This window comes from Coregonus lavaretus, assembly GCF_964263955.1.
Source record: "Coregonus lavaretus genome assembly, chromosome: 25".
Lineage (NCBI taxonomy): Eukaryota > Metazoa > Chordata > Actinopteri > Salmoniformes > Salmonidae > Coregonus > Coregonus lavaretus.
In genome coordinates, this window is record NC_140012.1 from 23,596,981 (window position 1) to 23,614,048 (window position 17,068).

Sequence of the window (17,068 nt, forward strand, 5' to 3'; positions counted from 1 at the left end):
AGACCCTAAGCATACTGCTAAAGCAACACTTGAGTGGTTTAAGGGGAAACATTTAAATGTCTTGGAATGGCCTAGTCAAAGCCCAGACTTCAATCCAATTGAGAATCTGTGGTTTGACTTAAAGATTGCTGTACACCAGCGGAACCCATCCAACTTGAAGGAGCTGGAGCAGTTTTGCCTTGAAGAATGGACAACAATCCCAGTGGCTAGATGTGCCAAGCTTATAGAGACATACCCCAAGAGACTTGCAGCTGTAATTGCTGCAAAAGGTTTTCTGTTTTTTTGTCTTATTTGTTGTTTGTTTCACAATAAAAATATTTTGCTTCTTAAAAGTGGTAGGCATGTTGTGTAAATGAAATGATACAAACCCCTAAAAAATCCATTTTAATTCCAGGTTGTAAGACGACAAAATAGGAAAAATGCCAAGGGGGGTGAATACTTTCGCAAGCCACTGTATGTATGGATGGATGTATATTTGTGTGTGTACAGTACTAGTCAAAAGTTTGGACACACCTACTCATTCAAGGGGTTTTCTTTATTTTTACTATTTTCTAAATTGTAGAATAATAGTGAAGAAATCAAAACTATGAAATAACACGTAGTAACAAAAAAAAAGTTAAACAAATTTGAGAATCTTTAAAGTAGCCACGCTTTGTCTTGATGACAGCTTTGCACACTCTTGGCATTCTCTCAACCTGCTTCATGAGGAATGCTGCTTTTCCTTCACTCTGCGGTCCAACTCATCCCAAAACATCTCAATTGGGTTGAGGACAGGTGATTGTGGAGGCCAGGTCATCTGATGCGGCACACCATCACTCTCCTTCTTGGTCAAATAGCCCTTACACAGCCTGGAGGTGTGTTTTGGGTCATTGTCCTGTTGAAAAACAAATGATAGTCCCACTAAGCACAAACCAGATGGGATGGCGTATCGCTGCAGAATGCTGTGGTAGACATGCTGGTTAAGTGTGCCTTAAATTCTAAATAAATCACACAGTGTCACCAGCAGAGCACCATCACACCTCCTCCTCCATGCTTCATGGTGGGAACCACACATGCGGAGATCATCCCTTCACCAACTCTGCGTCTCACAAAGCCCCAAGCAAGTCTCTTCTTCTTATTGGTGTCCTTTTATTAGTGGTTTCTTTGCAGCAATTCGACCATGAAGGCCTGATTCAAACAGTCTCCTCTGAACAGTTGATGTTGAGATGTGTGTTACTTGAACTTTGTGAAGCATTTATTTGGGCTGCAATCTGAGGTGCAGTTAACTCTAATGAACTTATCCTCTGCAGCAGAGGTAACTCTGGGTCTTCCTTTCCTTCATCATAGCGCTTGATGGTTTTTGCGACTGCACTTGAAGAATCTTTCAAAGTTCTTCAATTTTTCCGGATTGACTGACCTTCATGTCTTAAAGTAATGATGGACTGTCGTTTTTCTTTGCTTATTTGAGCTGTTCTTGCCATAATATGGACTTGGTCTTTTACCAAATAGGGCTATCTTCTGTATACTACCCTTACCTTGTCACAACACAACTGATTTGCTCAAATGCATTAAGAAGGAAATAAATTCCACAAATTAACTTTTAACAAGGCACACCTGTAAATTTAAATGCATTCCAGGTGACTACCTCATCAAGCTGGTTGAGAGAATGCCAAGAGTGTGCAAAGCTGTCATCAAGGCAAAGGGTGGCTACTTTGAAGAATCTCAAATGTAAAATATATTTGTATTTGTTTAACTCTTTTTTTGGTTACTACATGATTCCATATGTGTTTTTTCATAGTTTTGATGTCTTGACTATTATTCTACAATGTAGAAAATAGTAAAAATAAAGAAATTTGTGTGTGTATATATATGGAATTTTTTTGTCCATTTTAAAATAACATCAAATTGATCAGAAATACAGTGTAGACATTGTTAATGTTGTACAGAGGCCCATTATCAGCAACCATCAGTCCTGTGTTCCAATGGCACATTGTGTTTGCTAATCCATGTTTATCATTTTAAAAGGCTAATTGATCATTAGAAAACCCTTTTGCAATTATGTTAGCACAGCTGAAAACTGTTGTGCTGATTTAAAGAAGCAATACAACTGGCCTTCTTGAGACTAGTTGAGTCTCTGGAGCATCAGCAATTGTGGGTTCGATTACAGAATCAAAATGTCCAGAAACAAATAACTTTCTTCTGAAACTCGTCAGTCTATTCTTGTTCTGAGAAATGAAGGCTATTCCATGCGAGAAATCGCCAAGAAACTAAAGATCTCGTACAACACTGTGTACTACTCCCTTCACAGAACAGCGCAAACTGGCTCTAACCAGAATAGAAAGAGTGGGAGGCCCCGGTGCACAACTGAGCAAGAGGACAAATACAGTTGAAGTCGGAAGTTTACATACACTTAGGTTGGAGTCATTTAAACTTGTTTTTCAACCACTCCACAAATTTCTTCTTAACAAACTATAGTTTTGGCAAGTCGGTTAGGACAGCTACTTTGTGCATGACACAAGTAATTTTTCCAACAATTGTTTACAGACAGATTATTTCACTTATAATTCACTATCACAATTCCAGTGGTTCAGAAGTTGACTGTGCCTTTAAACAGCTTGGAAAATTCCAGAAAATGATGTCATGGCTTTAGAAGCTTCTGATAGGCTAATTTACATAATTTGAGTCACTTGGAAGTGTACCTGTGGATATATTTCAAGGCCTACCTTCAAACGCAGTGCCTCTTTGCTTGACATCATGGGAAAATAGAAGAAATCAGGCAAGCACTCCAGAAAACAAATTGTAGACAAGTCTTGTTCATCCTTGGGAGCAAATTCCAAACGCCTGAAGGTACCACGTTCATCTGTACAAAAAATAGTACGCAAGTATAAACACCATGGGACCACAGAGCCGTCATACCGCTCAGGAAGGAGACACGTTCTGTCTCCTAGAGATGAATGTACTTTGGTGCGAAAAGTGCAAATCAATCCCAGAACAACAGCAAAGGACCTTGTGAAGATGCCGGAGGAAACAGGTACAAAAGTATCTATATCCACAGTAAAACAAGTCCTATGTCGACGTAACCTGATAGGCCGCTCAGCAAGGAAGAAGCCACTGCTCCAAAACCGCCATAAAAAAGCCAGACTACGGTTTGCAACTGCACATGGGGACAAAGATCGTACTTTTTGGAGAAATGTCCTCTGGTCTGATGAAACAAAAATAGAGGAAAAAGATGGTGCTTGCAAGCCAAAGAACACCATCCCAACCGTGAAGCACGGGGGTGGCAGCATCATGCTGTGGGGGTGCTTTGCTGCAGGAGGGACTGGTGCACTTCACAAAATAGATGGCATCATGAAGGAAAATTATGTGGATATGTTGAAGCAACATCGCAAGACATCAGTCAGGAAGTTAAAGCTTGGTCGCAAAATGGGTCTTCCAAATGGACAATGACCCCAAGCATACTTCCAAAGTTGTGGCAAAATGGCTTAAGGACAACAAAGTCAAGGTATTGGAGTGGCCATCACAAAGCCCTGACCTCAATCCTATAGAAAATGTGTGGGCAGAACTGAAAAAGCGTGTGCGAGCAAGGAAGCCTACAACCCTGACTCAGTTACACCAGCTCTGTCAGGAGGAATGGGCCAAAATTCACCCAACTTATTGTGGGAAGCTTGTGGAAGGCTACCTGAAACATTTGACCCAAGTTACACAATTTAAAGGCCATGCTACCAAATACTAATTGAGTGTATGTAAACTTCTGACCCACTGGGAATGTGATGAAAGAAATAAAAGCTTAAATAAATCCTTCTCATGCTCAGTTGATAGAGCATGGCGTTTGCAACGCCAGGGTTGTGGATTCGATTCCCACGGGGGTCCAGTTTGAAAAAATAAAAAAATAAATGTATGCACTCTGGATAAGAGCGTCTGCTAAATGACTAAAATGTAAAATTATTCAGACATTTCACATTCTTAAAATAAAGTGGTGATCCTAACTGACCTAAAACAGGGACTTTTTACTAGGATTAAATGTCAGGAATTCTGAAAAGTCCTATGTCGACGTAACCTGATAGGCCGCTCAGCAAGGAAGAAGCCACTGCTCCAAAACCGCCATAAAAAAGCCAGACTACGGTTTGCAACTGCACATGGGGACAAAGATCGTACTTTTTGGAGAAATGTCCTCTGGTCTGATGAAACAAAAATAGAGGAAAAAGATGGTGCTTGCAAGCCAAAGAACACCATCCCAACCGTGAAGCACGGGGGTGGCAGCATCATGCTGTGGGGGTGCTTTGCTGCAGGAGGGACTGGTGCACTTCACAAAATAGATGGCATCATGAAGGAAAATTATGTGGATATGTTGAAGCAACATCGCAAGACATCAGTCAGGAAGTTAAAGCTTGGTCGCAAAATGGGTCTTCCAAATGGACAATGACCCCAAGCATACTTCCAAAGTTGTGGCAAAATGGCTTAAGGACAACAAAGTCAAGGTATTGGAGTGGCCATCACAAAGCCCTGACCTCAATCCTATAGAAAATGTGTGGGCAGAACTGAAAAAGCGTGTGCGAGCAAGGAAGCCTACAACCCTGACTCAGTTACACCAGCTCTGTCAGGAGGAATGGGCCAAAATTCACCCAACTTATTGTGGGAAGCTTGTGGAAGGCTACCTGAAACATTTGACCCAAGTTACACAATTTAAAGGCCATGCTACCAAATACTAATTGAGTGTATGTAAACTTCTGACCCACTGGGAATGTGATGAAAGAAATAAAAGCTTAAATAAATCCTTCTCATGCTCAGTTGATAGAGCATGGCGTTTGCAACGCCAGGGTTGTGGATTCGATTCCCACGGGGGTCCAGTTTGAAAAAATAAAAAAATAAATGTATGCACTCTGGATAAGAGCGTCTGCTAAATGACTAAAATGTAAAATTATTCAGACATTTCACATTCTTAAAATAAAGTGGTGATCCTAACTGACCTAAAACAGGGACTTTTTACTAGGATTAAATGTCAGGAATTCTGAAAAACTGAGTTTAAATCTATATGGCTAAGGTGTATGTAAACTTCCGACTTCAACTGTACAATAGACTGTCTAGTTTGAGAAACAGACGCCTCACAGGTCCTCAACTGGCAGCTTCATTAAATAGTACCCGCAAAACACCAGTCTCAACGTCAACAGTGAAGAGGCGACTCCGGGATGCTGACCTTCTAGGCAGAGTTGCAAAGAAAAAGCCATATCTCAGACTGCCCATCTTAATCTTTTATTTTTATTGGCCAGTCTGAGATATGGCTTTTTCTTTGCAACTCTGCCTAGAAGGTCAGCATCCTGGAGTTGCCTCTTCACTGTTGACATTGAGACTGGTGTTTCCAGCTACAATTGCCTATTTACTACATTAACAATGTCTACACTGTATTTCTGATCAATTTGATGTTATTTTAATGGACCAAAAAAATGCTTTTTGTGACCCCAAACTTTTGTATGTGTGTGTGTGTGTGTGTGTATATATATATATATATATATAATCTATCTGCAATATTAAAGCTGATATACCCCCTAAAAAAAAACTACAACTAAAATGTCTCAACGATGATCAATGGAAACAGGATGCACCTGAGCTCAATTTCGAGTCTCATAGCAAAGGGTCGTAATACTTATTTCATTAAGGTATTTCTGTATACATTTGCAAAAATAAATAAACTGTTTTCACTTTGTCATTATGGGGTATTGTGTGTAGATTGATGATGGGGAAAAAGTATTTAATCCACTTTAGATTATAAAGCTGTAACGTAACAAAATGTGGAAAGGGGAAGGGGTCTGAATACTTTCCTAATGCACTGTATGGCTCTTCCTGTGTTCCAGGAGTGATTCCTTTGAGAACCCAGTCCTCCAGCAGCACTACAGGAACCTGGAAGCCTTGGCTCTAGATCTCATGGCCCCGGAGCACATAGAGGACCACACCAGTAATACACGCACACACCACATGCTAGCTAGTTCTACCCAGAGCCATATATATACACACACACAGTGAGGGAAGAAAGTATTTGATCCCCTGCTGATTTTGTACGTTTGCCCATTGACAAATAAATAATCAGTCTATACATTTTATGGTAGGTTTATTTGAACAGTGAGAGACAGAATAACAGCAACAAAATCCAGAAAAATGCATGTCAAAATTTTTATAACTTGATTTGCATTTGAATGAGGGAAATAAGTATTTGACCCCTCTGCAAAACATGACTTACTACTTGGTGGCAAAACCCTTGTTGGCAATCACAGAGGTCAGACGTTTCTTGTAGTTGGCCACCAGGTTTGCACACATCTCAGGAGGGATTCTGTCCCACTCCTCTTTGCAGATCTTCTCCAAGTCATTAAGGTTTCGAGGCTGACGTTTGGCAACTCGAACCTTCAGCTCCCTCCACAGATTTTCTATGGGATTAAGGTCTGGAGACTGGCTAGGCCACTCCAGGACCTTAATGTGCTTCTTCTTGAGCCACTCCTTTGTTGCCTTGGCCGTGTGTTTTGGGTCATTGTCATGCTGGAATACCCATCCACGACCCATTTTCAATGCCCTGGCTGAGGGAAGGAGGTTCTCACCCAAGATTTGACGGTACATGGCCCCGTCCATCGTCCCTTTGATGCCGTGAAGTTGTCCTGTCCCCTTAGCAGAAAAACACCCCCAAAGCATAATGTTTCCACCTCCATGTTTGACGGTGGGGATGGTGTTCTTGGGGTCATAGGCAGCATTCCTCCTCCTCCAAACACGGCGAGTTGAGTTGATGACAAAGAGCTCCATTTTGGTCTCATCTGACCACAACACTTTCACCCAGTTCTCCTATGAATCATTCAGATGTTCATTGGCAAACTTCAGACGGGCCTGTACATGTGCTTTCTTGAGCAGGGGGACCTTGCGGGCGCTGCAGGATTTCAGTCCTTCACGGCGTAGTGTGTTACCAATTGTTTTCTTGGTGACTATGGTCCCAGCTGCCTTGAGATCGTTGACAAGATCCTCCCGTGTATTTCTGGGCTGATTCCTCACCGTTCTCATGATCATTGCAACTCCACGAGGTGAGATCTTGCATGGAGCCCCAGGCTGAGGGAGATTGACAGTTATTTTGTGTTTCTTCCATTTGCGAATAATAGCACCAACTGTTGTCACCTTCTCACCAAGCTGCTTGGCGATGGTCTTGTAGCCCATTCCAGCCTTGTGTAGGTCTACAATCCTGTCCCTGACATCCTTGGAGAGCTCTTTGGTCTTGGCCATGGTGGAGAGTTTGGAATCGGATTGATTGATTGCTTCTGTGGACAGGTCAAATACTTATTTCCCTCATTAAAATGCAAATCAATTTATAACATTTTTGACATGCGTTTTTCTGGATTTTTTTTTTGTTATTCTGTCTCTCACTGTTAAAATAAACCTACCATTAAAATTATAGACTGATCATTTCTTTGTCAGTGGGAAAACGTACAAAATCAGCAGGGGATCAAATACTTTTTTCCCTCACTGTATATATAGAGTGTTCGGCCAGGTTTTAGAACAGCTGCCATGTTTGCGCCTTTATTCTCGAAATGTTGGTGATGTAACAATACTAGAGTGCCTACGACAATTCCCTGTGAAATGACCCGCTGTAAACAAGCAAAACAGCAGCAGACTTAACAGACTGTTTATTGATATGGGATGATGTGTATCCAAGTCTGTACAGTGTTGAGGTTAGGGTTGTAAAGGGAGTGTACGTATATTACTAGAAACTGTCAAAGTGTACTAGTAAACTACCAGAATTGTGAAATATTTCAACGATTTTATGTAATCTATCACAAGACATCTAGTGGCCTTATTGGGTACTTCAGATTATCACAGGTGTTTGTAATAATCTCTGGCCCTCTGTGTTGCCTTATCACATGTACAATATATTAAGTAATTTAATAAGATGATTTTTAAATAAATACAAAATTGTGAAAAAAGTAAATACATTGAACAAAAATATAAACGCAACTATTTCAACGATTTTACTGCGTTACAGTTCATATAAGGAAATCAGTCAATTTCAATACATTCATTAGGCCCTAATCTATGGATTTCACATGACTGGGAATACAGATATGCTTCTATTTGTCACAGATACCTTAAAGGTAGGGCGTGGATCAGAAAACCAGTCATTATCTGGTGTGACCACCATTTGCCTCATGCAGCGCAACAGATCTCATTCGCATAGAGTTGATCAGGCTGTTGATTGTGGCCTGTGGAATGTTGTCCCACTCCTCTTAAATGGCTGTGCGGAGTTGCTAGATATTGGCAGGAACTGGAATACGCTGTCGTACACGTTGATCCAGAGCATCCCAAACATGCTCAATGGGTGACATCTGGTGAGTATACAGGCCATGGAAGAAGAGGGACATTTTCAGCTACCAGGAATTGTGTACAGATCCTTGCCACATAGGGCCGTGCATTATCATGCTGAAACATGAGGTGATGGTGGCGGATGAATGGCACAACAATGGGCCTGAGGACAAAGCTCCGTTGTCCGTAGCTTATGCCTTCCTATACCATAACCCCACCGCCACCATTGGGCACTCTGTTCACAACCTTGACATCAACAAACCCCTCGCCCATCCGACACCGTACTTCCTCTCTGCCATCTGCCCGGTAAAGTTGAAACTGGAATTAATATGCGAAGCGCACAGCGTGCCATTGGCCATCGAAGGTGAGCATTTTCACACTGAAGTCGGTTACAATGCCGAACTGCAGTTAGGTCAAGACCCTGTTGAGGACGACGAGCATGCAGATGAGCTTCCCTGAGACGGTTTCTGACAGTTTGTGCAGAAATTCTTTGGTTGTGCAAACCCACAGTTTCATCAGCTGTCCGGGTGGCTGGTCTCAGATGATCCTGCAGGTGAAGAAGCCAGATGTTGAGGTCCTGGGTTGGCGTGGTTACATGTGGTCTGCGGTTGTGAGGCCAGTTGGACGTACTGCCAAATTCTTGATATGCCACACCTGTCAGGTGGACGGATTATCTTGGTAAAGGAGAAATGCTCACTAACAGGGATGTAAACAAATTTGTCCACAAGATTTGAGAGAAATACGCTTTTTGTGCATATGGAAAATGTATGAGATCTTTTATTTCAGCTCATGAAACATGGGACCAACACTTTACATGTTGCGTTTATATTTTTGTTCAGTATAGTTGGAAGAGTTGCAGAGTTAATTTTAAATAATGTTGTTGTTGATTGGATGCTTTTTTCATTAATTAGGCTATTTTCTCTTGAACCATATGGTCTATCTACTAGAAACTCATGGACAATATGGACACAGTTATAATAAATTAACACTATACACTGAGTGTAAAAGACATGAACACCTGCTCTTTCCATGATATGGACTGACTAGGTGAATGTAAATCCACTTCAATCAGTGTAGATGAAGGGGAGGAAACAGGTTAAAGAATAATTTTTAAGCCTTGAGACATGGATTGTGTATGTGTGCCAGTCAGAGGGTGAATGGGCAAGACAAAAGATTTAAGTGCCTTTGAATGGGATATGGTAGTAGGTACCAGGTGCACCGGTTTGTGTCAAGAACTGCAACGCTGCTGGGTTTTTCAGGCTCAACAGTTTCCCATGTGTATCAAGAATGGTCCACCATCCAAAGGACACCCAGCCAACTTGACACAACTGTGGGAAGCATTGGAGTCAACATGGGCCAGCATCCCTGTGGAACGCTTTCGACACCTTGTAGAGTCCATGTCCGGACGAATTGAAGCTGTTCTGAGTGCAAAAGAGTGGGGTGCAACTCGATATTAGTAAGGTGTTCTTGTTTTGTACACTCAGTGTATATGAATACATTTTGTTACAGTTATGCAAGTATAAATTACCAAAGTTACGATAAATTGCCATGGATTTTCTGTTAATTACTGAAGATTCCGGTAACTTACGAGGAGCTTTGCCACCTTAGTTGTGGTGTTGACAAATTGCATATCTGCACTGGACATCTTCATAGCTTCTGAAAACTATCAGAAATAAACAGCACAACGCAGAAGCGTCAATTATCACTTAGCAACGGCTATGGAGGAGAAAGTGGCACTCGGAATGTTAAAAAAGAAACTGCATTGGCCCATTTCTCGCCATCTCTCTCCATATATACAGTATCAGTCAAAAGTTTGGACACACCTACTCATTCCAGAGATTTTCTTTATTTTTACTATTTTCTACATTGTAGAATAATAGTGAAGACATCAAAACTATGAAATAACATATGGAATCATGTAGTACAGTGGGGGGAAAAAAGTATTTAGTCAGCCACCAATTGTGCAAGTTCTCCCACTTAAAAAGATGAGAGAGGCCTGTAATTTTCATCAGGATTTGAGTCCCTGCAGGATTTGAGTCCCTGGCGGCGTAGTGTGTTACTGATGGTAGGCTTTGTTACTTTGGTCCCAGCTCTCTGCAGGTCATTCACTAGGTCCCCCCGTGTGGTTCTGGGATTTTTGCTCACCGTTCTTGTGATCATTTTGACCCCGCGGGGTGAGATCTTGCATGGAGCCCCAGATCGAGGGAGATTATCAGTGGTCTTGTATGTCTTCCATTTCCTAATAATTGCTCCCACTGTTGATTTCTTCAAACCAAGCTGCTTACCTATTGCAGATTCAGTCTTCCCAGCCTGGTGCAGGTCTACAATTTTGTTTCTGGTGTCCTTTGACAGCTCTTTGGTCTTGGCCATAGTGGAGTTTGGAGTGTGACTGTTTGAGGTTGTGGACAGGTGTCTTTTATACTGATAACAAGTTCAAACAGGTGCCATTAATACAGGTAACGAGTGGAGGACAGAGGAGCCTCTTAAATAAGAAGTTACAGGTCTGTGAGAGCCAGAAATCTTGCTTGTTTGTAGGTGACCAAATACTTAATTTCCACCATAATTTGCAAATAAATTCATTAAAAATCCTACAATGTGATTTTCTGGATTTTTTTTTCTCAATTTGTCTGTCATAGTTGACGTGTACCTATGATGAATATTACAGGCCTCTCTCATCTTTTTAAGTGGGAGAACTTGCACAATTGGTGGCTGACTAAATACTTTTTTCCCCCACTATATTTGAGATTTGAGATTCTTCAAATAGCCACCCTTTGCCTTGATGACAGCTTTACACACTCTTGGCATTATCTCAACCAGCTTCATGAGGTAGTCATTTGGAATGCATTTCAATTAACAGGTGTGCCTTGTTAAAAGTTAAATTGTGGAATTTCTTTCCTTCTTAATGCATTTGAGCAAATCAGTTGTGTTGTGACAAGGTAAGGGTGGTATACAGAAGATAGCCCTATTTGGTAAAAGACCAAGTCCATATTATGGCAAGAACAGCTCAAATAAGCAAAGAAAATGACAGTCCATCATTACTTTAAGACATGAAGGTCAGTCAATCCGGAAAAATTGAAGAACTTTGAAAGATTCTTCAAGTGCAGTCGCAAAAACCATCAAGCGCTATGATGAAACTGGCTATCATGAGGACCGCCACAGGAAAGGAAGACCCAGAGTTAACTCTGCTGCAGAGAATACGTTCATTAGAGTTTCCAACCTCAGAAATTGCAGCCCAAATAAATGCTTCACAGAGGTCAAGTAACAGACACATTTCAACATCAACTGTTCAGAAGAGACTGCGGGAATCAGGCCTTCATTGTCGAATTGCTGCAAAGAAACCACTACTGAAAGACACCAATAAGAAGAAGAGACTTGCTTGGGCCAAGAAACATGAGCAATGGACATTAGACCGGTGGAAATCTGTCCTTTGGTCGGATGAGTCCAAATTTGAGATTTTTGGTTCCAACCGCTGTGTCTGTGTGAGACGCAGAGTAGGTGAACGGATTATCTCCGCATGTGTGGTTCCCACCGTGAAGAATGGAGGAGGAGGTGTGGGGGTGATTTGCTGGTGACACTGTCAGTGATTTATTTATAATTCAAGGCACACTTAACCAGCATGGCTCCCACAGCATTCTGCAGCGATACGCCATCCCATCTGGTTTGCGCTCAGTGGGACTATCATTTGTTTTTCAACAGGACAATGACCCAACACACCTCCAGGCTGTGTAAGGGCTATTTGACCAAGAAGGAGAGTGATGGTATGCTGCATCAGATGACCTGGCCTCCACAATCACCCGACCTCAACCCAATTGAGATGGTTCGGGATGAGTTGGACCGCAGAGTGAAGGAAAAGCAGCCATCAAGTGCTCAGCATATGTGGGACCTTCTTCAAGACTGTTGGAAAAGCATTCCAGGTGAACTGGTTGAGAGAATGCCAAGAGTGTGCAAAGCTGTCATCAAGGCAAAGGGTGGCTACTTTGAAGAATCTCAAATATAAAATATACTTTGATTTGTTTAACACTTTATTGGTTACTACATGATTCCAAATGTGTTATTTCATAGTTTTGATGTCTTCACTATTATTCTACAATGTAGAAAATAGTAAAAATAAAGAAAAACCCTTGAATGAGTAGGTGTGTCCAAACTTTTGACTGGTACTGTATACATATATATATGTGCCTTTTGGTGCTACCTATACACAAAAATACTGAAATACTGAAGACATAATCTTTTAGCAGTGTTCATACTCACTTTTTCTTGTCCATTCTCTGTTTGTTTATTTTCTCTCTCTCTCTCTCTCTCTCTCTCTCTCTCTCTCTCTCTCTCTCTCTCTCTCTCTCTACCTCTACCTCTCTACCTCCCTCAGTGCCCAAGGTGAAGATGATGGACCAGCGTCTTGGTTCCCTGGCTCAGGAGTTCAAAGATCTGGTGTACCCTGCTGACTACAACCCAGAGGGCAAGACTGCACCCAAACGCAAACCAGGTGAGAAATCTATGATCTACATTTGTGAGATATTGTTCACTTGCTATGTGTCCCATAGGAGAGATTTACACTTGCGTCTAGCAAATGGGGTAACAAACAGTATAGTCGCTGGCAGCAGGAGCTGTCTCACTGTTGAAATACTGGTTGTTGTAACATCCTTGCCCTGTGTGTGTTCAGCTGAGGAAGCAGGTGGAGCAGGGAAGAAGCCTAAGGTGGAGATGTCTGAGGACGAGCTGAGGGGTCACTTACAGAAAGGCACCCTGGGTAAGCTGACGGTGCCCGTGCTAAAGGACGCCTGTAAGCAGTTTGGGGTGAAGGTCACAGGGACCAAGAAACAGGAGCTAATAGATGCCTTGAAGGCACAGCTCACAAAATGAGGCGTAGATGTCAATATACTGTATGTTTCTGTCGATATTCTGGTCAGAGGCACTTGGGAGCAGGATTATTGATCTGTCTTTGCTTTGGGGTTCCATTTTAAGGTTTCTAGCCTGAGATATCTAGTTTTTCATTTACGTTGCTACTAAGAAGGTTTTTTCATGATCTTTACATATTTTAAACTTTGTAATAAAAAATGAAGGGTAGTTGCTTCAAGTTAACTTGTGTCTGCAGTTCTTTTAACATATTTCCTAGTCTGGGTTGCCGGTACTTTGTTTTGGGTTTACACTCTCCTACGTATTTATTTGGACAGTGAAGCTAAAACTTTTAATTTGGCTCTATATTCCAGCATTTTGGTTTTAAGATCAAGTGTTTTATATGAGGTGACATTACAGAATGTCGGCTTTTATTTGAGGGTATTTTCATACATATGTTTTACCGTTTAGAAATGAATGCTGCACTTTATTTATCTAGTCCCCCCATTTGAAAGTGTCATACAGTGCATTCGGAAAGTATTCAGACCCCTTGACTTCTTTCCACATTTTGTTTCATTACAGCCTTATTCTAAAATGGATTAAATTGTTTTTTTCCCCCTCATCAATCTACACACAATACCCCATAATGAGAATGCAAAAACAGTTTTTTTAGATATTTTTGCACATTTATTAAAAATGAAAAAATGAAATGTTACATTTACATAAGGATTCAGACTCTTTAATCACTACTTTGTTGAAGCATCTTTGACAGTGATTACAGCCTCAAGTCTTCTTGGGTATGACTCCACTAGCTTGGCACCTGTATTTGGTGAGTTTATTCCATTTTTCTCTCCCGATCCTCTCAAGCTCTGTCAGGTTGGATGGGGAGCTTCGCTGCACAGCTATTTTCAGGTCTCTCCAGAGATGTTAGATCGGGTTCAAGTCCGGGCTCTGGCTGGGCCACTCAAGGACATTCAGAGATGTGTCCCGAAGCCACTCCTGCGTTGTCTTGGCTGTGTGCTTAGGGTTGTTGTCCTGTTGGAAGGTGAACCTTCGCCACAGTCGGAGGTCCTGAGCGCTCCGGAGCAGGTTTTCATAGAGGATCTCTCTGTACTTTGCTCCGTTCATCTTTCCCTCGGTCCTGACTAGTCTCCCTGCCGCTGATAAACATCCCCACAGCGTGATGCTGCCACCAAAATGCTTCACCGTAAGGATGGAGCCAGGTTTCCTCCAGATGTGACACTTGATATTCAGGCCAAAGAGTTCAATCTTGGTTTCATCAGACCAGAGAATCTTGTTTGTCATGGTCTGAGAGTCCTCTTGGTGCCTTTCGGCAAACTCCAAGCGGGCTGTCGTGTCATTTACTGAGAAGTGGCTTCCATAAAGGCCTGATTGGTGGAGTGCTGCAGAGATGATTGTCCTTCTGGAAGGTTCTCCCATCTCCACAGAGGAACTCTGGAGATCTGTCAGAGTGACCATCGGGTTCTTGGTCACCTCCCTGACCAAGGCACTTCTCCCCCGATTGCTCAGTTTGGCCGGGCGGACAGTTCTAGGAAGAGTCTCGGTTGTTCCAAACTTCTTCCATTTAAGAATGATGGAGGACACTGTGTTCTTGGGGACCTTTGTGGTGGCCGAACAACGATGCTGCAATGCTGTGTTGACAAGGAATCCGCTGACACTGTACTTTGATTATAAAGGTTTATTTATATCAAGGATTTCAGCATCAATTTACTGACTTCTGCAGAATCTGGAGAGCAACAAAACCAATCTCAAATATGATCACTCTCCTCGTCCCTTTGTTCAAACATGGTATATATCCTATGTAACATAAGATGACGTGTTTTGAATAGACCAATCCCTGGCCTCCACATAGCCCCATGTCCACTGTTTTAGGGGGCCCCTATAGTAACACTTTCCAGATGTTTCAGCACAGCAGAGCAAAGTTAATTTAACCAACAATATGAAACCCTCAGCCAAAGCTATAAATGTTCAGATACTACATATTTCCCCCCTTCGAGACTAATTAAGTCTCGAAAACAAAAAGAATAGGACTATGACACACCTTGTGTAACTTTAGCAATAAAACCAAGTTTATGTTTATGTTATGGAGTGTAAGAGCGAAAAACCTGTCTGGCAGCTTTCTTTCCAAATATCCATCAATCAATCAAGACAGTAAAATTCTCTCACGGCCCCTCTGCCTCAGGCGACCCCCTAAGTACTCCAGATCAATTCATAAATCTTTATCAATGCATTTTAAGCTATGGTGCAATCAAATACACATGACAGCCTCAGAAAACAAAATACCATCAAAAACCCATCCACATTCAGGCTGGTCGACCCATCGGACCCTCCTGTGGATTCTCTCTATCCCTGCCTAGACCCAATATCCCTAAGCATCAAAGAAAAAACCAAAACATCTGAGATCCCCACATGTACCCAACAACAGAAAACATAATTCTTCAAAAATTAATACAGAAAGAATATGACACAAATAATGTATTACACATGCAAATATGTATATATATACAGTGGGGAGAACAAGTATTTGATTCACTGCCGATTTTGCAGGTTTTCCTACTTACAAAGCATGTAGAGGTCTGTAATTTTTATCATAGGTACACTTCAACTGTGAGAGACGGAATCTAAAACAAAAATCCAGAAAATCACATTGTATGATTTTTAAGTAATTAATTTGCATTTTATTGCATGACATAAGTATTTGATCACCTACCAACCAGTAAGAATTCCGGCTCTCACAGACCTGTTAGTTTTTCTTTAAGAAGCCCTCCTGTTCTCCACTCATTACCTGTATTAACTTCACATGTTTGAACTCGTTACCTGTATAAAAGACACCTGTCCACACACTCAATCAAACAGACTCCAACCTCTCCACAATGGCCAAGACCAGAGAGCTGTGTAAGGACATCAGGGATAAAATTGTAGACCTGCACAAGGCTGGGATGGGCTACAGGACAATAGGCAAGCAGCTTGGTGAGAAGGCAACAACTGTTGGCGCAATTATTAGAAAATTGAAGAAGTTCAAGATGACGGTCAATCACTCTCGCTCTGGGGCTCCATGCAAGATCTCACCTTGTGGGGCATCAATGATCATGAGGAAGGTGAGGAATCAGCCCAGAACTACACGGCAGGACCTGGTCAATGACCTGAAGAGAGCTGGGACCACAGTCTCAAAGAAAGCCATTAGTAACACACTACGCCGTCATGGATTAAAATCCTGCAACGCACACAAGGTCCCCCTGCTCAAGCCAGCGCAGGTCCAGGCCAATGACCATCTGGATGATCCAGAGGAGGAATGGGAGAAGGTCATGTGGTCTGATGAGACAAAAATATAGCTTTTTGGTCTAAACTCCACTCGCCGTGTTTGGAGGAAGAAGAAGGATGAGTACAACCCCAAGAACACCATCCCAACCGTGAAGCATGGAGGTCGAAACATCATTCTTTGGGGATGCTTTTCTGCAAAAGGGACAGGACGACTGCACCGTATTGAGGGGAGGATGGATGGGGCCATGTATCGCGAGATCTTGGCCAACAACCTCCTTCCCTCAGTAAGAACATTGAAGATGGGTCGTGGCTGGGTCTTCCAGCATGACAACGACCCGAAACACACAGTCAGGGCACCTAAGGAGTGGCTCCGTAAGAAGCATCTCAAGGTCGTGGAGTGGCCTAGCCAGTCTCCAGACCTGAACCCAATAGAAAATATTTGGAGGGAGCTGAAAGTCTGTATTGCCCAGCGACATCCCCGAAACCTGAAGGGTCTGTATGGAGGAGTGGGCCAAAATCCCTGCTGCAGTGTGTGCAAACCTGGTCAAGCCCTATAGGAAACGTATGATCTCTGTAATTGCAAACAAAGGTTTCTGTACCAAATATTAAGTTCTGCTTTTCTGATGTATCAAATACTTATGTCATGCAA

At 42.1% G+C, this 17,068-nt stretch overlaps 1 protein-coding gene across 1 annotated transcript in view; it reads left to right on the forward strand.

Annotated features, from left to right (window-relative positions):
• The window catches only part of LOC311101187 (X-ray repair cross-complementing protein 5-like), a 31,645-nt gene extending 18,262 nt beyond the window's left edge, over positions 1–13,383 (forward strand). Inside the window, exons 11-13 of the mRNA XM_084142287.1 lie at positions 5,829–5,929; positions 12,671–12,787; positions 12,965–13,383. Coding sequence (XP_083998413.1) covers positions 5,829–5,929; positions 12,671–12,787; positions 12,965–13,164 — 418 coding nt within the window. The 3' untranslated portion in view covers positions 13,165–13,383. The remainder of the gene's footprint in view (positions 1–5,828; positions 5,930–12,670; positions 12,788–12,964) is intronic.
• Positions 13,384–17,068: the final 3,685 nt, after the last annotated feature.